The sequence below is a fragment of the Cryptotermes secundus genome, unplaced genomic scaffold (assembly GCF_002891405.2).
Source record: "Cryptotermes secundus unplaced genomic scaffold, Csec_1.0 scaffold286, whole genome shotgun sequence".
Classification (NCBI taxonomy): Eukaryota; Metazoa; Arthropoda; class Insecta; order Blattodea; family Kalotermitidae; genus Cryptotermes; species Cryptotermes secundus.
Genome location: NW_019736399.1, coordinates 1788770 through 1811341, shown reverse-complemented (window position 1 = coordinate 1811341; position 22572 = coordinate 1788770). Strand labels below are relative to the sequence as shown.

General features: G+C 38.3%; 2 protein-coding genes across 9 annotated transcripts in view; one reads left to right on the top strand and one right to left on the bottom strand.

Moving 5' to 3' along the window:
* The first annotated feature begins 3272 nt into the window (after positions 1 to 3272).
* On the top strand, positions 3273 to 9618 carry LOC111869837. The gene is made up of 2 exons (XM_033753577.1): positions 3273 to 3450; positions 8365 to 9618. Exons 1-2 carry the CDS (start codon positions 3369 to 3371, stop codon positions 9222 to 9224), a joined length of 942 nt encoding a protein of 313 aa, XP_033609468.1. The 5' UTR covers positions 3273 to 3368; the 3' UTR covers positions 9225 to 9618.
* A 6360-nt stretch (positions 9619 to 15978) lies between these two features.
* LOC111869831 (spermine oxidase) overlaps positions 15979 to 22572 on the bottom strand; it is a 534307-nt gene continuing 527713 nt past the window's right edge. For 6 of the 8 annotated variants that reach the window (XM_023861640.2, XM_023861642.2, XM_033753572.1 and 3 more), the window contains 2 exons: positions 22223 to 22343; positions 19448 to 20849 (listed from right to left, as the gene is read on the bottom strand). In XM_023861640.2, coding sequence (XP_023717408.1) covers positions 20664 to 20849; positions 22223 to 22343 — 307 coding nt within the window. In that variant the 3' untranslated portion in view covers positions 19448 to 20663. Of the gene's footprint in view, positions 16018 to 17207; positions 18574 to 19447; positions 20850 to 22222; positions 22344 to 22572 lie in introns of those variants that run through there. The other 2 variants (XR_002843744.2, XR_004513596.1) reach the window with 2 other exon arrangements.

Below are 22572 nucleotides of genomic sequence, written 5' to 3'. Positions count from 1 at the left end.
GTGAGCTTATTTCTAACAATGGCTCTCTTTCTGATCCTCCCCCCCCCCCAAATACACTATTTCAGCAACTATAGATGCTGTTGTCATTAAGCGTGTATCATGTTCGTCTGTTCCATTGATACATCTGCTAATGGGAACAGATCCAGTTTGCGAAATGTTGTATTCCGTACATAACCTGCATATAACACAAGTAACACGGAGTATCAACTGAAAAATGGGCAAGTTTTAACTAATTTCAATAAAACTGAACAATAATTGGAACTAATTTTACCTTTTAGAAGAAGAAACTGGTCAAGGCAATACAGTGCAGCAGTTGCGTAAAAGTGCCAAACTGATAATGACATTAAAAAGTCGAAATATTTCGTAGAAGTATTATGTATAAAAAAAAACTTTAGACACGGCGCACCAACAGCCCACAAGCATGACAAGAATTTGCGCCTTCAACACTGCCCCGTGCAAAAAAAAAAAACCGTTAACCAGCGCAAGAGGATGATGAAATACGTATAACATTTATTCCCTTACTCCTGTCTTAGGGCTTATAAAATAAATGTCATGTGATTTAAATGGATTTTTATTTTCCCTTTCACTCTTCTAGTCCACTAATTGTAATGTGCAACAGGGCTGTCCAACTTCTAACTAACTAAAAGCGGAGTACCAGATGCCCGCTTCATAAATGTACGTATATATATTCTTTCGCACCAAAATATGACACTGTTTTTGAAATCGAGTGATCAGGAAACGCGACAATGAAGAGTCTGTCCAACAGTTCATAGGTCGGCGGTGTTACTAAAGGCATAGGCCGCGCCATAGCTCAAGCTGTTTGTCGCTAGCTTCCCACCGTGGAGGCCCGGGTTCGATCACGGGTCTGGTCAAGTGGGATTTGTGGTGGAAAAGTGACGCTGGAGCAGGTTTTCTCCAAGTACTTCGGTTTCCCTGCCAATCTTCATTCCACCAATTGCTCCACAATCACCCTCAACTATCATCGGGGCTGGTACAATAGGCCAGAAGTGGCCGCAGTACAAGGGACTTAGATCACCCCACTAGCAATAATAAAAAGAATAATAAATAATACTAAAGGCTTGCCAGAATGGTTCGATGTTTTATGTGACCACGGAGTCATACTACAGGGGATGCACAAAAATATGAAAACACCTCGTGAAATGCATGCCTGCATTGAAGTTTTTATTTTAGCGACGTTTGTGGGTGACGCTGCCGTATCTGCCCTTTACCACTACCTGTACAACCTCCGCAATAGGTTGCAAGCTTCATTTGTTGTCGAGACAGTGTTCTGTGCAGTTTTTAGTGCACCATGTCAGAGCTAACAGAATTCGAACGCGGGCAAATTGTTGGGGCCCGTATGGTGGGTTCTTCCGTAACCAAGGTAGCAGAGGTTTTTGGTGTCTCGCGAGGCACAGTAACGAAGATTATGACCGCATACAGGAGGACTGAAAAACCCGCATCCGATAAGCAGTAGTTCCAGACTCCTTAACGTTATTTTGCTTCGTGGGAAATAAAAAATCATATGGAATATTTAGTAATCACTATCCATAAATTCTCCAGCCCACTTACACAATATTCGCCACAAATTGATAGAGGATAAAAGCGTTAACGTATATTTAGGCTGGGGCCACACGAGCTCACAAAATTCGTCCATAACGCACTAATGACGTTCGTTGTAGAAATAAACAAGAGAGGCAAATGCTACGCTTTCGTCTGGCTCTATTGCAGACAAAAAACTACGCACCACATTCTGTAAATTTGTGGTGTCCTCAGCAACGTCCGTCATAAAGTACGTTCGTTGCAACGGATGTACTTCGTGCGCTCGTGTGGCCCCAGCCTTATGGAGCTAACAACCTGTGTTGTGTACAGCACAAAACCAACTGGCGAGTCACAATCGGCCCGCATGACTAAAATATTCTCTCGTATTAACGGGAATGTTGACTTTTAAACTTGTCAGTCAGTTTGTAGAACGGCATCACAACGTTGTGAATTGTGCAATGAACATGGATGATCTCATTTCGAACTATTTTTTTTTAAATTCAATGAGAAATAAAGAAATTTCTGACGTATTTTACGTACATTTAACTAGTTCTTTGGCCCCTCTGTATTTATGAGCGCCATGTATATGAAACTGAAAATGGAATATGAGAATAGGTAATTCTTATCGCTTCCCCAGTTTTCATTCTGACTTAGATTACAAAATTTGTAGTCCAGAACAGTGTTCAGAGAATTTCCCCCACAATCGAGCCCAAACCATTTGTCTTGATATTTGATATTTTGGGTGCTAACTATTGTCTCTTTTATTAAGGGAGGAACATAGACTGAGGGTGTTCGAGAACAGGGTGTTGAAGAGAATATTTTGACCGAAGAGGGATGAAGTGACAGGAGGTTGGAGAAAACTGCATAATGAGGAGCTTCATAACTTGTACTCTTCTCCAAGTATACGTGTAATTAGAATGATCAAGTCAAGGAGGATGAGGTGGGAATAGCATGTAACACGAAAGGAAGAGAAGACTAATGCATAGAGGATATTAGTGGGAAAGCCAGAAGGAAAGAGACCACTGGGAAGATCAAGGCGTAGGTGAGTGGACAACATTAAAATGGATCTTAGAGAGACAGGATGGGATGGTATGGATTGGATTGATCCGGTTCAGGATAGGGACCAGAGGAGGGCTCTTGTGAACACGGTAATGAACTTTCGGGTTCCATAAAATGCTGGGAAATTCTTGAGTAGCTGCAGATTTGGCTTCTCCTCAAGAAGGGTTCAGCTCCATAACTAAGTAAGTAACTATTGCCTGTTTATCCCCGCACGTAGGCCCATTAAGAATATCAGATATTGATTCTGCTGTTCTGTCACTTCTGAGATGTACTTTCAAGGACTAAACACATTCCATTCTATATATTTAGACTTCCACTTATTGAATTCTAAAAACCGGTCACTTTTTCTTGAGAATAATTACTTGTGGAATAAGATGGATTACTCATTATTCCCACCGAAAGACACAATAATACTTTTTTTTTCAAGCAAGCCTAGACAGTACATGCCACAATAATACATTACCCCCCAAAATCTCATGTTAATGAAGGATTGCATAAGTGTCTTAAATGGATTTGGCACAGTACATGCAAGTCGCGTGATTCTTTATTCTATGCTGCATGATGCTCCTTGCAATATAATCGAAACTGAACTTGATTTCATATATAAAGAAGGGAAGAGGTACAAGACAGAAGACGCAGCGGCACATCGCCTGCAGCCGCTCACAGCCCGGACACTTAAATAACGGCATTAGATTTCCACACGTCAGAGGAAGAATATTAGGGACGCCAACTCTTTGTCACACACATTTCAAGACTGCAAGATCAACACAATGAAAACTTTCATAACTATTTTGGAACTTATATCATTTCAAGCCTTCCTGGAGGTCAGTCATGCTAAATCCATCAAAGCAGGTGAGTACCGTACATAATTTAAATTGATTCTGCAAGAAGTGGACTTTTTTTTCAATTTACCTAATCCTTCTACCCGCACTATGACCCTGGGGTCGACTCAGACTCTAAGTGGCCCTACAGACGGTTCGTCTTGGCGTCCGTTTTGAATGCACAGTTCTAAAACGCCAGGTAAGACGGTGTGGTACGTAGAATTGTCGTTCCTGTACCGTCTTAGGCTTGGCTTGAAGTAAATCTGTCAGCGACTGACTTTTCTGTGCGTGTACAGGCATGTCTCCGATCAATTTGGAGATTTGGAGCGTGTGGGGGGCCTACAGTTTTAGCGTCAGTTTTAACTAATCGTTCCAACTGTGCACTTCGATACGTCGGACTTGAGAGCATGTTTGAGCGAATTCATTCAGCTGTATCGTAGTAATCCGTGTTTGTGGAAGATCAGAAGTAAAGAGTATTCTGATAAAAAAATGTTGCTTATGAACAGTTAGGAGTTAAGTTATCGGAAATTGATCCCGAAGCAACAAACGAGTCGTTCATGTGGTTTGATTGTGTGTCACATTGCATCATTCTTTCTGATACGTGGCGCTACCCAATGAAGAAGGTGTAAATAAGTTTCACTGTTCATCCTTAAATAATTGTACCAATCACCAGGTTCTAGACTTAAATCTTTCAGTATATTTATATGAGAGAGGTTATTTCGTTCAAGTAACCAAGCCTTTGCCCATTTTGACCTAGTCCTTTTCGTTTCAGGTTTTGATCTCAAAGCTAACGCTAGAGCGGTGTAAATTAAAAGTTCCTCCAACATGTTGCTCCGTGTATAATCCGCGAAAACTGGGCGCAAGACTGAGAACAAAACGGAATGTCTGTGTCCTCTTCAGCGTTCCGTCTTACCTGACGTCTTGGAACTGCGCAGGCAAAACGGACGCTGTAGGGCCCATAAGGCTGATAACCTCACCGCCATCTGTGAGCCGATTGTCTAGAAAATGTGGGAGCCTCGACGTCTCACAACCCTATGGACCTCCAAGGCCTGTTACAGGGATACTTTTACCTTTCTTTTACTTACTTACTTATTTACTTACTCATGGAGCTGAGCCTTTCTTGAGGAGCCACCAATTCTGCAACTACTAAAAATTTCCCAGCATTTTATGGAACCCGAAGATTCAATAGCGTGTTCACAAGAGGCCTCCAGCGGTCCCTATCCTGAGCCAGACCAATTCAGACCACACCATCCCATCCTGTCTCTCTAAGATCCATTTTAATATTGTCCACCCACCTATGTCTTGGTCTTCCCAGTGGTCTTTTTCCTTCTGGCTTTCCCACCAGTATCCTATATGCATTCTTCTTCTCTCCCTTCGTGCTACATGCCCTGTCCACCTCATCCTCCTTGATTTGACCATTCTAATTATATTTCGAGAAGAGTACAAGTTGTGAAGCTTACCTTTTTCTTTCACCTCGTTGAACTCTTACTGTGTGATCTCAGCCGTGAATACTTCAAAACCCATACATAATAAATCTTGCTAGTACTTACTGGTTTGGGCCGCGCTTATGCTGGGGTAGGAGTTGGATTCCTACTTAGGGTCCAGATGTCCACCTGTGCTGTAGTGGGATGTCACACGTGTGTCAATGGGCTACTTCCCAGAGATGCATTCTCGCTGATCGCAGAAGAGGTCATATACCGACTTTATAAATCATTCTGACGTTGAGACGTGGCCGCGCCATAGCTCAAGCGGCTGGTCCCTGGCTTCCCACCACGGCGGCCCGTGTTCAATCCTGGGTCTGGTCAAGTGGGATTTGTGGTGGACTAAGTGGCGCTGGGGCAGGTTTCCTCCGAGTACTTCAGTTCCCCTGCCAACCTTCATTCCACCAATTGCTCCACAATCACCCTCACCTATCATCTGGGGCTGGTACCATAGGTCAGAAGTGGCCGCAGTAAAAGGGACTTAGTCCCACCCCACTAGGAACAAAAAAAATAAAATAAAAACGTTGAGACGTAATATGCCCAATCACTAACAGAAAGAAGAAATTTGACAATAATTCGCTTAGGATTTATTAATCTTCCTTAAAAACGTCAAGTCTCCAGCCAGAAGCAATGGCTTGCGTACTAGTACAAATTAGATGACAAATTTCATGTTAGGTATTACTTGATTTTTTTGGGACTTCATGCGTCGTCTGGTATTCTAAAGAATACTAAGAATACAACATTTCGAAAATTTGATCTGTTTCCGTTCTCAGGTGAGAGGGCGCAATCCAAAACCTCAGTAATCCCAAGTATTGCATGCCATCGTCTCAAACCTTTAGAATAAACTTTACGTTGTTCAACAAGTCAAGAAACTTCATATTTTAATAAAACTCGAAGGTTCATTTTTGTAATAATTACCGTATTACGAGAATTAACGCCGCGTTTACTTAACGACGTTCTCAGTAACTCTGAGTATGTAGCGTCGAATTAATACACGAAAGTGAATAATGAATTGGAAGGAACGTGGAAGGATGCAGTGTTAGCCCAGTTTAAGGCACTATTTAGGAATTTGCCTGGAAGGAATGAGGAAAACTACGAAAAAGTTCACTGTCCCCGGCCGAGATTCGAACCAGAAGACAAGTCAGAGGAATTACTATTTGAGACAATTTTCTTGGTGCTACGCCATGTTATTTACTAGATATGTGACGACGTTTCGGAGGAACCTGATACCTCTAAAACAATATGACATCACATTTCTGGGGACAGTGGTCCTAATCTTCCTTCCGCAACGCAAAATCTGAAGGTCACAAGAAGCCACCAGCAAGTATTTTTCTGAGCTAATTCAATTAAGTTCACATGCCCATACCATATTTCTATAATAACTACTTTAATATTATCCCGCTTCTAGGCTTTAGTCTTCTGCGTAATCTTCCTTTGAAGTTTTCGGATGAAACTTCTGTTTTCTCGTCTCCCCCTTGTGTGCTATACATTTGCTGACCCCGTTCCCCATTATACGATGCATCCTGGTCAAGTACAAGCATAGCGAGTGTTGACTGTATTCTCATCGACATTTTTTTCTGAAACATCTTGTTCAATCCATGTTGCTGGTCAGCCCGCACGCAGATAGTATTTAATAATCATAATCCATTGTCAGACTGTTCTATGGATAATGATTGATGTGATTGTCTTTGTACCTATTTATTGTAATTTATACCTCGCTATCAACTGGAGGTTTTTGATGTTTTTTTATTGCTAGTGGGGTGGGACTAAGTCCCTTGTACTGCGGCCACTTCTGGCCTATTGTACCAGCCCCAGATGATAGGTGAGGTTGATTGTGGAGCAATTTGTGGAATGAAGATTGGCAGAGGAAACCGAAGTACTCGGAGGAAACCTGCCCCAGCGCCACTTTGTCCACCAAAAATCCCACTTGACCAGACCCGGGATCGAACCCGGGCCGCCGCGATGGGTTTTTGATGTTGATTCGGTTCTTGGCTATTTTTGTTCTTGTTTTAATGAAAAAGCAACAGCTCGCATGGGATTAATCTCTCAAAATTTGAGCCCAACAATGCGAGAAAAATTATTTCTTGCTTTTCCAAACAAAGACCTGCATGGCTCGTGTGTTACACACACAATCTATGAGCACGGGAAGGTTACATCTGCCAATCCGCATATTTCCTCTTTTCAAAAACGCTGAAGATGTTTTGATGATATTTAAGTCTAATAGCGGAGGGAGTCTTACATGAAATGATGCCGTGAAAATCTAATTTTGAATCGAACCGATTTAATGTAGCACTAGCTCCACTTTATAGCACATTTAAATTGAATTCCTAAAATTTCTAAACAGTACATCATCACAAAATCTGTACAGATCCCATTGAAATCTATCAATTTTATCTCATATACTTTCTTTATATTTAATATACAGAATGTCCCAGGAGGAAAGTCAGTATTCTGGGAGGCTATAGTGTCGGTCATTCTAAGCTAAAAAATATATATGTAGATGTGTCCTATTCCCAACAGTACACTGTACACTGTACAGAGGCAGCATCAGCACGCTATAATCCTCACACGAGTTGCAAAGTGCATTGATGATGACAATGGAATTGTCGAAAATGTATTGCACTAGGTAAACTGTACCAACTTTGTCACTTAAACAGTACATACTGGTAATAGAAACAGTACGTGATATCTCTTTCTTATCAACAGTTTTGGAACTGTACAGTGAAATAGCTCTATCTCGGAAACCGTCCGGAATAGGACACATGTACATATACAATTTTTGTTTCGAATGACCGATACTGTGACCTCCCAGAATATTGACCTTTCCTCCTGGGACACCCTGTATACTGAAGGAAATAAGAAGAAAATTATTTTTTGAATCTTAAGCAGTGTGATTAGCTTCATAACAATTGGTTTGTGTTTGAAATGTGGGAACATGAAGTCCTATAGGATTCATTCAGTCATCAGTAATCTGTCAAGATGACAGGCCCACAGTCTCTTCCAAAACAGTTCCTCCACTTGATGCAATCTAGAGCTTTCTCCTTCAAATGAAAATATCCTCTTCTGTCCCCAAGGTCATCCAGAATCTTCTTGCGTCTTCTTCCTCGTCTTCTGGTCACTTCTATCCGCCCTTCTATCTTTCCTTCAATAACTTCTTTTAGAAGGCAGTTACCTCGTAAGATATGACCAATCCAATTAGCCTTCCGTTTTCTTATTTCATGTAGGATATTCCTCTGCTCACTGACTCTAAATAACACTTCTTCATTTCTCACATAATTGGTCGAACTGATCTTCTCCATCCTTCTCCAACACCACATTTCGAAGCTTTCCAGGTGTTTCTGATCTACTGCCCTAAGTGTCCAAGTTTCAGCCCCATACAAAGCAATGCTCCAAATGTAGCATTACTTTTTTTTTACTACAATTTTGAGTGCCACATTGAAATATCAATTTGTATCACATTTCAGGCTGCAGCATTCGAATAAACAATGACTTGCCAGAACCCCAGCCATTGCTTCTAATCCCAGGAGGCAGTAAAGATGGGAATGGATTCTTTTTGCCAAAAGATGGTGATGACATTGTTACATTTGCTGTTGACGAGGAGGTGCTCTTAGCCTGTTCTGGTGATAATAACTATTTGGTCTACAGTGATTCTGGGACCAGAACTGCACTTGCAACCTGTAGCTCTGATACTACATTTTATATAAACCAAATTCCTTATAGATTTTCAGAGTTTGCATGTAGAGGGTACCCTTATCATGTTGCCAGGAGATCTGGCAGTAAATGTCATGATGGTACCAAAAGTCACATTGAGATTGGCTTTGAAGTTGAGTCAGACTTTTATAAAATAATAGATATCTGTTTTGATGATACTCAATTGAAGACTTTGTATAGTAACTTCACATTTGTGTCTGGTATTGGTGGCTTCCAAGTAGGATTTCCAAGGCCAAGTTTTATACAAGATGACTTCTACCCTGAGATCTCAGTTGACAATCTCTACACAAGAAACACACAAAGGCAGACAATCAGTACCATTCTTGGTTCGACAGAGTTAGCTGATAAATATATTGCAGAGTCATCTGACTATTTTCTAGCCAAGGGCCACTACACAGCCAAAGCTGATTTTGTTTATGGTTCCCAACACAGAGCTACTTTCCATTTTGTAAACATTTCCCCACAGTGGCAAACTTTCAACGGAGCAAATTGGAAAGCACTTGAGATGAGTGTACGAACCTATGCTGACAAGAATAACCTCAATCTTGATGTGTATACTGGAACATATGGTGTTGCAACATTACCAAATGTTAATGGCATTGAGAATGAGTAGTATTTATACGTTGATGACAATGACAACAAAGGGATTCCTGTGCCAAAACTGTTCTGGAAAGCAGTGTACAATCCAAAGACACAGGCTGGTATTGTTTTTGTGGGAATCAACAACCCATATGCTTCTAATCCAGAAGATTATTTGATTTGTAATGATGTTTGCTCAAAAATTTCTTGGCTACAATGGGATCAGAAAAGTATTAAGAAAGGATATTCCTACTGCTGTGATGTTGATGAATTTAGGTCCACAGTCAGTACCCTCCCAGCATTCAAAGTAAGTGGCCTGCTAATATAATATGTGAAAAAATGCAGCAGCTGTTCTCTATAGCATTATCAAATATAGTTCCCAAGCAGGACACATGACCATATGCTCTAAAATTCTCTAAAATTCTCAATTTACATTACACCATTTTTAGTAATGTTTTATAATGTCCACGAAAGCTTCAACAAAACATTAAATATTACAATATCACCTTTAGGCAGAGAAATTTTCAATTTATAAATTTATAAATTTTTATAAAGCTTATAAAATGGAATACTTCCATTTGTTCCATTGTTGCAACATTATACACCCATTGTCAAATCCCATAATTCCTGTAGAGATCTATTTAAGAGACTACAGATCTTAACTTTTCCTTGTAAATGTAAATAATAAACTTCATTACAAATAATGAAGAACATTTTCAGAAGAATGCGGATGTACTGTTAGTTCCTCAGAATGCTAGCCTTGGTAGAGGGGTTACACCATCTCTCATGGAGCGTGGGGAGCAGTCTTATCAGCTTACGTCAGTGTGGGTACTACCAGTTTGGAATGTAGCATCTTGGCATGTTGTCAGGTGTATAATACTACTCCTGGTCTCCGTAAGCAATGTTTTCCACTCGGGGAGTAGCTCTGAACGTCATCACAGCAAGTGTATAGCTTCGCGTGCTCCACAGCAGCGTTTACCTTTCCTCACGGCTAAAGTTATGAGGCACTAACTATACACAGTGTTAACACAAGAGACAAATACTGTCTTCATAGACCAATTGTTAACCTCTCATGCTTCCAGAAAAGCGCATATTATGCTGGGATCAAAATTTTTAATAACCTACCTTCTAATCTCAAAGGTTTTATGAATTAAGCACGATTTGAAATAACACTGAAACGATACTTAAATACACACTCATTCTACTCTGTTGATGAATACCTACTGTCTAGAAAATAACTTATGTATCTTTAAATAGCCTTGTGTGTAGTCACTATGTATTCTTGGTTTCTCCTGTGTGAGAACTCCATTTGGTCTGTACATATGTTTTGTATTTATACGACATATTCCACATACTACAGTCATTTTGACTAACTTTGGATTCATGGAATGCAATGCAATGTAATGTAATGAAATGAAATGTAATTGTGCTGACAATGTAAGAGCCATCAGGGTTGTACATCTTCAACAATAGGTTTTAGTTCATAGCACATTCACTACCAATTCCTTCGTCTGAAGGGCTGAAGTTTACTACATTCCAGTGCAAATCCCATCAAATAATGGGCTATTTCTCCTATGATGTGACTCAAATGCAGAGAAATTTAAGTTGACACTTGCCAGACCTTGATAAAGTAGAATCATACAGCAACTGTGGAAAGGGGACATATATGACACTTTCTTTTAGAGAACAAGAGCAGAAGTGTGATGGATAATAGGACTCTATTTATGATTATGATAATTACATTACCTATCTTAATGGCTAATTTAAGTGTATTACGAAAGTTTTCCGTTCAAGAAAATGAAATAAAGGCACTGAAAGCAGTATTCTTTCTTCACTTCATTTACTTTTAACCCTTGGAATGGAACATCAACTGTTCTATAACTGTATTTAATTTATTCTTAATTTCTACTTCAGTCTTATAGAAGCTGACTTTGGTATATATGAATAAAAAGATTCTGGCAAGAAGAGTGTAAATAATCCTTTGAATTAAAATACGCTTATGAAATATATTTGCCCCAATTTTCAAGTAGCTATTTTGTTCCTCATTTCTTTTACTAAGACAATCTTTGTGCTTGTGGATTGGGAAATTAGGTCAGAGATCTGCACAACACATTTGCACACCTCAGTAGCCAGAATGTGCATGATAGGTAAGGAGTGAAATCCCCTTCAAAGCAATATCCCTCAATTATGCAGACAAACCGTAAGTTGGGATAGTTCAGTTGAATAGTGACTAAGCTATGAGCTGGAAAATTTAGGAATTTGGGTTTGATTCTCAGCAAGAGCAAGAGATCTTTATCCTTTCCACAGTTTCCAAACCAGCTCCTTCTGCCCAACTGGTACCAGGCTTTTCACCATGGATAAAGCATGTATAACCTCAGAAAATCATAGGCCATATTGACAATTTAAACACACACAGTTTCTGTGTAAGAATTGATAATCTACTAAAATGAGAGATTTGAGGTTATCATGGCAGGGACCATGAAAACTACTGGGCTTCTTGAATGGGACACTGTGCAGTTGAGAGGAACCTGATGCCTCAATCTTCAGGGTAGATGGGTGCCTATATTCTTGAAGTTGAAGACATATCAGAAATTGCATGAGACAAATTTATGAAATTTATAAGTAATGCAGTCATCAAATCCAAATGTTTTGTCACATAAATGATAATTTTGAGTTCACAGGCTTGCAAAATATAAAAATTGCTAACATGGGTTTCAAAANTTTATGAAAACTACTGTTCTACAGAATTAAATATTTATGAAAAGTAACATTTGACAGAATTAATAAGACAAGTAAGATGATCAAACGTATTTATAAAGAGAAAGAAATATATGTAAATTACATTTCCTGACTGGCTTCTAAAATCAACTGTACACATAAAAATAATTTATTCAAAATATATGAATACTTACCTTGCTATTCCAAATAAAGAATTCCAAACTTTGAATGTCATAAGAGGACAACTACAATATATTAAATAATTTATAGTCAATAATAATATATTTTTATTTGACTAAATATTTAAAATACTTTGGCAATTACAGAAAATATTAAATCTTAAAAACAAAATATACTTCAGAAATGATTATTACTATGTATGACTAGAAATCAAGAATCATCACATGTATTTTCTACTTGGCATCTTGGTGTCATATATTGGAATATACAGCACAGACATCTAAAATATGTCATTTGCAGGCCATTTGCTATATATATATATATCCTTCTGCTATGATCTTATATTCCATTATATGAAATTCTTAGTCTGAACGTCCATGTATAATGTACTATCATATAAGTATGTTGGATTTGAGGTTCTCATCACACTGACTGCCAGAGCACAATCTTTTGCGATGTGATGCCGTGTAGTCAAGTAGAGGTTCAGTGATGTTTCACAGAAATGTACTATCCCCATCTTCATGACTGAAGAGTGCGCAAAGATGGATTGTGAGAATGGGAGGTGGATGGAACTGCCAGAAGATTACATCTAATAGCAAGCTTTGGTATTAGCAGTGTAGAGTGCTAATTATATGCTACAGCAATGTAGAGCAGTGTGGGTTACAAAGGAACTGTGCCTGATAGCTATGACATAGTTCTTACAGGAGGATAACATTTAGTAATACACGCTACATCAGTATCTGATATACATAGTCAAATGACAGTCCATCTACTCTGTGAACAGTTCACTGGAAGAGAGAATATAAAGGCAATTTGTCTCTTGGTTTAGTTTTGAGGTTTTCATGGCAATGAACATTTAGGTTGCAGTCTTCTGGGGTATGGAATCTTGTAGTCTTGTAGGCAGTTACCCATGTTTCAAAGGAACATGCTCCATCCATCTTCAGTGTAGAAGTGAAGACAGCAACACCAGTAACACCTTATGATATTATAAAACGGTAAAGCTGTCCTTGTAACAGGCTGTGGAGGCCCATAATATTGTTAGATGTCGAGGCTCCCATATGTTCTAAACAACCAGCTCATGGATGGTGGTGATGTTGTCAGCCTTATCCGCTGGCTGCCCTTTAGCCCCAGGGCTATAGTGAGACTATAAGGATGATACTTAACACAATAACAATCAAAATTTTGAAGAGGTCTACCTCTGGTTGCTGCCCACTTCATGCTGGTTCTCTCCAACCTTGAAGATGAGGTAACTTGTTTGTGAGTTGCTAGTAGATTTTCGTGTTATATTCTAAAAGATTGAACTCTCCACAACCACTGCTGTGAGAACCTCAAATTCTACAATCAAAGTCCTAATAACTGTGAAAACCTCAAATCTTATTATGTTTTCTGTTTACAAAAATGCAAATCAAATTGTGTTACAACAGTTACTATAATTTTTATAATAGTAGTACATGAGAAATATTGTGACGATATAGACCTGTAGGCCTACATAACAAATGAATAACAAACATTACACTGTTATCACATTTTATAGCAGAATATTTTTAACATGCATTCACATACACGTGATAAGAACTGAATGGTAAATTTCTGATGTGGCAAGACAAAATGCCTGTAGGATAAAGCTGAAGGTATGTATGTATGTATGTATGTGTGCTGTATACATGGTTGAACAATGCTGTCAGCACTTCACAATATACAGTGTTGAAGGGCAGAATAACAATGAACAATGAACTGGAAAGAATGTGTAAGGAAGCAGTACTATCCCAGTATCTTCCTCCAGGAACTGAGGAAACCATGAAAGAGCCTCAGTTAAGATAGTCAGTCTTTGGACCATGATCTGAAACCAACAGCTCTCAAATATGAAGCACAGTGTTACTCACTATACTACAACATTTGGCATGTAAAGCTAATCTAAGTACCAGTTTTTCAATATAGTTCAACATACTGCATTACATGACAATGGAATACAGTATCCATCATTCACAATGCAAATTTGAAGTCTATAAGTGTTACTGACAGACACTGAAATAATTATTGCTATTTCAGCTTTCAGGCATCATATCACAATACATAGTTTGTAATGACTAAAGCTACATATACATTTCAATGAACTTGTGTATGCGAATGTATGTGAAATATTATATAGTTGTCTGCATTGCTTTTCCCTAATGACATGTTTGCTAGTATCCTCACACTTGGTTTAAGCCTCAAGGTTCAAACATGAAATGCAATGGCATATGTGGGACTTCTGACATTTTGCAAGTCTGCCAGTATGTAGTGTTTCCCAGCATGCACCAAAGGTTTGCAAGCATGCATCAGTTGTTTGTCAATGTGCCAATTGTTTGCTGGCATGCAGCAACTGTTTGCATACTGGTTGACAAAAGACCAGACTGTCTGGATATTCAGGTAATACAGAATAAAAGCACTGAACAGTCAAAGTTTATATATACATAATTAATAATTATGTGTGTTGATAAAGGCTCATAATTAATTTAATATTCACATGGGTATAAAATAATTTTACACATTAAGTACAATTACAATGCAGCAAACGTTGACAGTTGAATGGGTAAGTTTATACAATACATCTCTGCATCACATTATATCACTTAATTTTAAAAGCAATTAAAAGAAAGCTACTACAAAGGTAAGAGAGCAGAAAGGTTACATATCTACTGATGTTTCCCGTATGGATGTCTTAGTATGACAACTTAAAGGAGGCAGCTATGGACAAAACATAAGGAATTTACCATAAAGACTGTTTTAAATGTACTCTTATGCTTGGAAATTAACTTCTGCTATTTAAAAATTCTACATATCCTGTTGATGTTTGCAGCACAAAAGCTAATCAAATTAAATGCATGATGTGAACTACGTACACCATTAAGTCTTGGTTAATAACAAACAAAACAAACAAACTCCATGGCCTGTAGTCCGTAAGTAAATTATACTGACTGAGCGACAGCCACTTGTCAGCGAAGTTAATACCAACTTTAGTGGATAGAGGGTGTCGCGTGGTCAGCACAACAAATCCCCATGGCCATTGATTTCGGTTTTCTAGACCAGAGCCACTATTTCCTTGAAATTGCTCCTCAGTTATCTTCACGAGACTGACTGCACCCCCTTCCAGGCCCACTACTTCTCAGAAAATCTGGTAGCGCCGGGAATCGAACCCAGACATCTGGAACTGTAGCCAGGAACTCTGACCACTAGACCACAGAGGTCAGTTAATACTTTCAGCAAATTAAAAATAATCAGCTATTATTAAATAAATGGCATAACCTGATTATAAATACAGGGCAAATATAATTAAGAAACTCAGAAAATTTAACAAGGCTCTTATATACAGATAACCTAAATCATTAACAACAATATGCAATAACATAATACCAACTATTAGATAAAAAAGGCAAATTTTTCAAAGCAAAAGTAATTTATGCATAATACAGAGAGGTCCAAAAAATTTACTCACTGTTTGATAGTTAGTATCTTTGGAACAAAATGACATGTAGTTACAATTCTTGCACGGAGAGAGAGAAAGAGTCATTGCATGTGTTCGAAGTGACCACCATCAGCGGCTAAAACAGCATCGATGCCACCAAACTTCTGAGCGAACTACAGCTGTCAGTGTGTCTGGTGTGATGGCTCCACAAGACACTTTGATGGTTTCTTGTAGTGCGTTCAGTGCAACTGGCTTTTGTCAATAAACTTCATTCTTCAAGGTTCCCCATAGGTAGAAGTCGAGAGGTGTTAGGTCTGGAGACCGTGGTGGGTACTCAATAGCACCTCTTCAACCTATCCATCGTCCAGGTAGTGTCATCCAAGTACGCCCTTACATCTCAATGGTAGTGAGGTGGAGCACCATCTTGTTGTAGGTAAAATCTCTCATCTCCAAACATCTCTTGAATGGCAGGGAAAATCGATGTCTGAAACATATCGAGATACACCTGACCAGTTATGGTACCTTCAAAGAAGAACAGACCAATCAAACTGCACGATGACAGACCACACCTCACATTAATACCCGGTAGAATCACTTCCTCGCCCACGTGAACGTGTGGATTTACAGGAATCCAATACACACAATTGTGGGGGTTAATGGTACCGTACTTCCAGTACCACTTCAATACAGCCTTGCGTTGCTCAAAGAACAACCTTTCAGCCATTGCTGCTGCTGTCTTGTGCTCGTGCACATGGCACGACACTCACGTGATTCGTGACCTTCGCCATCTGTTGAGAAAATATTACACTACACTACCGTGCAAGAATTTTAACTACATGTCATTTTGTTCCAAAGATATTGACTATCAAAGAGTGAGTACATTTCTTTGGACCTCCCCCCCGCTGTATTTGTATGAACACGTGAAGTGCATTTGACAAAAAAAAATTACAGTTCATCAAATGACTGCTGATAAGTAAACTCAAATTTAATAAAACATCAACATAACTTACATCCTATTACAATGTTTAATGTTGCAGTAATCAGCTGGATAATTTGTATCATGTAACTTACTAATCTTGTGCCTGAAATAGCTGATATTACAACTCTCTTTAATCATTCCTGTCAGCTTTTAATTAAGTTCATTACCTGTTATCCTTCAAAGCTGTTTTTGTTGACATACAAAATAAAAATAAACATAATTCAACAGTGACACTGGGGCAATTAATAAATTTTACTTTATATCACTCAAGAATTCATATGAGCAGCAACATAAATATCAAGGTGCACTGTATGTTAATAACAAATAATTAGGAAATGTATAATGATCATCTGATTAATTAGATGAACTTTACTTCTGGCCACTCGCCGCTGTTAACAGAATCCTATGGTCACTAAGCTTTTGACACTGCATTCTGCTAAACAACGCTTTACACAGTTAACATTAAATACTAAAAATCTGCTTAGTGGGGTTGTTCCTCCAACTGGGTCCACTCGGCACAGCGGCCACTGATTGGCCTATTGTAGCCTTCCCCGGGTGATGATGATGATGATGATGATGGAGAATTTGGTGGAATGAAGATTGGCCCCAGCGTCACTTTGTCCACCAGAAATCCCACTTCACCAGACCTGGGATCGAACCCAGGCTGCCACAGTGGGAAGATAGCAACTAACCGCTTCAGCTATGGCACAGACTATCATTAAAAACTAACTTCCTTATTCCGTAACCAGCCACACATAAGACCAAAGATGAAGCTCTGAACTTAAATTTGGTGAGAGCTATGACACATCTCAGAGGGGTATGGAATATTGGTAAAATAACGACTAGAAGGGGAAAACCAAAGAAATTCGGAGAACCTGCTCCAACTCCAATTCATCTACCACAAATCTCACTAAAAGCACCTGGGACTGAACCTAAGGATCCATGGTGAAGAGCCAGTGGCTAACCACAATAGCCATAGTATGACCAGAGAATTATCCTAAAACATTACCTCTAAAATCTGGCTACATCTTATAAACCATTGCATTTTAGTCTGGAAAATATACAGTATATTATTGATCTTATTAGAATGTAAAATTAGTAGGTGTAACACCTTATCATATGCCATAAAATTAAGAAATTTACATCTCTATCACCATCTCTGATTAACCAACAAGGACTTCAAAAAATGGATGCAAAATAAATAAACAAATATGTGTAATAGTATAATCTTTCTTTTGGAATGTCACAATTCCAGAAAGTATCATTCTATCTGTCACAAAATAATTACAATATTTCATGGAGACAACTGTTGAGTACTGCAATTTTAACTGTTCTAATATCAAGAAGCCAGTCTATAACAACACAGATTTGAAGACAATAGTCTTCTGTGTTGTAACGAGATGTAGTTTGGAAAGAGCATCATGTTTCTCCAAAACACTTGGCTCTTTTCAAATTACACAATATTACAACCATGAAAACCCAGAACATCACACTCTTCGGTCATTGGCATGAGAATCTAAAATCCAGCATCACAGATTTGCCGAATACCACCTCCTAATAATTACACTTTCTCATCCTCTGATTACTAAAAATAAATATAAAACACAACTGCATCAATAATTTGACTCTAAAGATTAAAATAACATAAAATTAATGCAAATAATTAACGGGCAACTTTAAATTCTAATAATACTATGTAATTAAAACCGGGTGGAACCATAAAGTTAAATGACTCAGGGGGTAAAAAATTAGCAGGTGCAGTATGTAAGTTCTACTTAATATGACTTCCTCATTATGTAGATTAGTGTTCTCACATGTGACACCTTGTTGTTTGGTAAAGGGGCACCAACATTTCAGAGCAGTCTGTTGTCTATTTATTCTACCCTGACGATGGAAGCAGCAGCTATCTCCATAATGTTGGTATCTATCAACCAATCAACCAGTATAGGGACTTGTTTCAGAAGAGAGCAGTCTCCATAGTTGCTGCCGTGAGAACTTAAAATCTCACATCGTCCTACTGTCATTTTGTTGTTCTTGCCAATACATTCTCTTCAGTGTTTCCTGATTATGCAACAAAAGTGAAAATCAGTGCCCTAAAGAAGAACAAACATGCTCGGGTAGAAACTATGGGAGCACTGTCAGTAGATACCATCATCAGTGGATCTTCTCTTTAGAGGTTAAGAACTGGCAGGTCTTGATTTGGAAGCACTGGTCTGGCTGACAAAGGCAATGAAGGATATTGTATACTGTGTTTAGATTTTAATGAAATTCCAGATATCTTAGTTAACAGAAGCATCTGTCTGTCAAATGATCTTTCTGTTCTGGCCAGCCCAGTGGAACAGAAAATGACATAGACTTCAAACACCTTTTGACCATCCTTTTAAATACACTGCAAAGATGGCACAGACAGTGTGAAGAGTTCAAGGTTTATCCTGGTCACCTATTTTGTACCCAAAGTGAGCTCATATGCTTTGTTAATATATGGTGTTATACTATTTCAGTTAAGTTTTATAGTAAAGTCACTACACATATAACAAATACTGTTTAAATCATTTACACACCTTCTAATATAGTGAAACTCTGTACTCACTCAACCACTCATGTAAGCACACTGATGTGTTTGAGATGAATAAACTATTAAAGAGCAATGTAGTGTTTGCGAATGTTTGAACTTGCATGCATTTGATGCGGCTGCAATGTTACCGGTAACATTCAATACCCACAAGAGAGGGATGTCATGAAAGCTGTGACTTGCAGCTAGAATGTACAACTTTAAAGTTATGTTTTACTTTTTAATGTCATTCAGTTAAATTAAAAACTAAAAAACTAAAAACAGTCAAATAAGATTGACGGGAATGAACAAGCTAATTCTTTAAACACCATCTATAAGCATAATTAAATAAGTTTTTTTTTTTAATTTTTAAAAATTTGTGGATAATGGCAAAATTCTGTTTTTAAATTTGTTATCAGAAATAAAAAACACAATGAAATCATGTACCATACATCATGGAACACAAATTCTGTATATCAGTCTTATTAGTTACAATAAATAATCTAATGCAATTCTTTGAACACTTGAAAGCTTTTAGTTTCTGATTATGTGTACTAATCACTCTGTGAAATTAACTTAGGTCTTTGGTATACAAGTGCAGTAAATAAATACTAAAGAATTTGTAGAAAAGCTGCTTACCTGATGTATTATCAATATATAACATCTGAGGTTTTAACTGTGATTAGGATTCATATTGTGATCTTGTGAGTTGCAAAATTGTGTAGTTTGGTTACCAGTTTTTCAGAGGAATATATAACTTTCATCTTTGGTGTATCAATGTTCAGACGGGTTGTTACACCTTGAAGATGGCACAAACCTACCAGAATACCCAATGTCATAACCCAAAAGAACTGAGTATGCGTTAGCATTTAACGATGCTTCATAAACTGTATAATTATGCAATATTGAGCACAGGTGTTCAAACATGGATTGTGAAAAAGGAATACCACTCTGATGTGTGTAATGCTATAGGAAGTGAAGTATATGAACAAGTATAGTTACAAACAAATATATTTACACCAAGCCTAATTGTTTCCATAAGTGTTATGTTATTGTAAACATGACCATTATTTTAGACATCCATCATCTTCAGTTTTCTTGAACATGATGTTCTGCAAACCACATCTGTTTCCATCTTCAGATAAATGGGAGAAAAGGTTCCTATTCAGCTGGATCCATGGGAAACCTCAACATCTGGTGGCTAAGTAATGTTCATTAAAAATATTTATTTTGCTGCATAATCTTTTGGGTATAGCACAGCATCAAGAAATAAAAATACAATTTCAGGGTTGATTCTAAAGATAAATGTAACAAATTCAAAATGTCAATGCTAGTTGTATTCCTTCATATAATATTATACCCAGAAGATGACACAATGAAAACCTCAAATATCATAAAGTTTCACATTACCTTTCAAAATACATATGCATCAGGTTTACCAGTAAGACGTACAGTTTTTTGCCACTGCATTTAAATAAAAATACCATACGCCAGTTGGATATGATGACCAGATGAATTGCACTTACAACTGCAATCAGACAGTCGAAGACGACGACTCTGCCTTGCTGCACCAAGCACACTTCAGTTCACGTCCAGACGCTCAGTCCAGCGAAATGCCCTGTATCCATGAACTCAAGTCACTGGTACCTTGATATTCCATCACAAGTTCCTGTGGAGACTGATGGCTCAGCAAAACCTGTGCAGCACTACGACCAGTGAGATACGCTCCATGTACTGTGGAGTAGAAGCTGCTGTGCGTGTGTTCACCAGCAAATAGCACAACTGGCTGCAAATGTAATATTATTTATGAAGAGAGAATGGTAAAGGAAGCTGGAGAATCCGCTGCATGGTAACCCTGACATACCCTTGGAGAAACATGAAGTGGATTTCAATGTTGGATATTTTGGCAGACATTTATTAAAAGTACACGTATATGCCACAATAACACTGTTCTGTGTTAATTCCTCACAGATTCAAACTCTGATCTCCTTCCACACCACTTTCTCCTTAGACTTATAGCAAAAATGTGAAATGCGATGTATACACGTATTCATACAGTAACCTTCCAACTTAATAAATCTCTAGGTGAATGCCTTTCCTTACAATACAAAGAGTTTATGCAAAATTACACCAAAAAAATATTCACCTCCTTATAAGTATTACTGTATAAATAATTACCTGTACGTGCAATAAAATATACTGATATATATATAATATATATATATGAATATATAATTGTGTCTCCACCTTATCATGGTGAGGGGGTTTGAGTATGCCAAGGACCCTGAAAGCTATACCAGCTGTAGCGTAGCTACTGGCAGGGCCTCCCTTGCTGGACAGGTCAAAGGGTAGGCATCAGACGAAGAGAGACACAAAATACCAAAAACTGAGGCCGGAAGCAGCGTCATCAGCAACAACTTGAAGCATAGAGCAAATGATGCTCGAGATGGTTCAAGTTCGTATAGCAACAGGCATGACCAGAGTGGTTTGAACGGCTGTTGTACTGCGATGTGGAAAGCAGATTCACTTTTCCTGGATAGTCTCTTTCCAAAAACAGAAGGTTGCATTAAGTGGAGGAACTGTTTTGGAAGAGACTGTGGACCTGTCGTCTGACAGATTACGGATGAATGATTATAATGATGCTACAAGAGAGAATGGCAACACAGCATGCCAGTAGAGCACAACACACCATGCATGGCTGAAACTACATATTTCAGCCACATATGGTCATCACAAGGCAGAATTTAGAAGTACAATGTCTTTATGATACACCGATAATATTATATATATGTGAGTTCTTGTTTTACCTGTCAAACACAATAAAAACAAACATCAAATAACCCACTCACATTCCACTGTGCATATTTGGGTTTATTTGGTTGTACAGTCACACTGTACAACCATTTGCTTGGTCCAAATATTTACAATTTATGTTCTTCCCTCAAAGAAAGAGACCATGTTTCATATCAGTATAGAACTGGAAGAGACACTGTTTTATAAATCTCGATCAGCAACATACAAGAACTCCAATCTTCGTAGCAGATATAATCGTGAGAAAAATCTCCATGTTTACCTTGTTTGAAATGGCAGACAGGGCAATGAATGAGTTAAATGCACAGAAATATAACTGTACTAGAAAATGAGAGGCGTAAACCTTACCTTCTCCTGCTGTGGGTTCGCATAAAGAGGTTGCACTATGTGCTCTATGTCAAGGTGACTAGCCCCAACAGCCATCGCGGTGTATGAACCTCTTGTGTATGGCTGTTTGTGCCAACTTGTGCTTCAGATAAACACATACAGAGAGAAATATTAGAGGCTGTTTGGTCCATTTATTGTTAATATTTTCCAGTTAAATGTCAAGGTGGAACATATACCATATTTATCTCTTCTGGGCCAAATACCAAGGGAGCTCTGACATTAAATTCTGATACAATTTTTGTTCTTATGTAGTCTCCTGCCATCAGCATGCCTATTATACTAAGTTTGTTCATGAACAACTCATTTTTATT

Coding starts and splice junctions, on each gene's coding strand:
- LOC111869837 (XM_033753577.1), top strand. CDS start 3,369: ATGAAAACTTTCATAACTATTTTGGAACTTATATCATTTCAAGCCTTC. Junction 3,451..8,364: donor TGCTAAATCCATCAAAGCAG/GTGAGTACCGTA, acceptor ATCACATTTCAG/GCTGCAGCATTCGAATAAAC.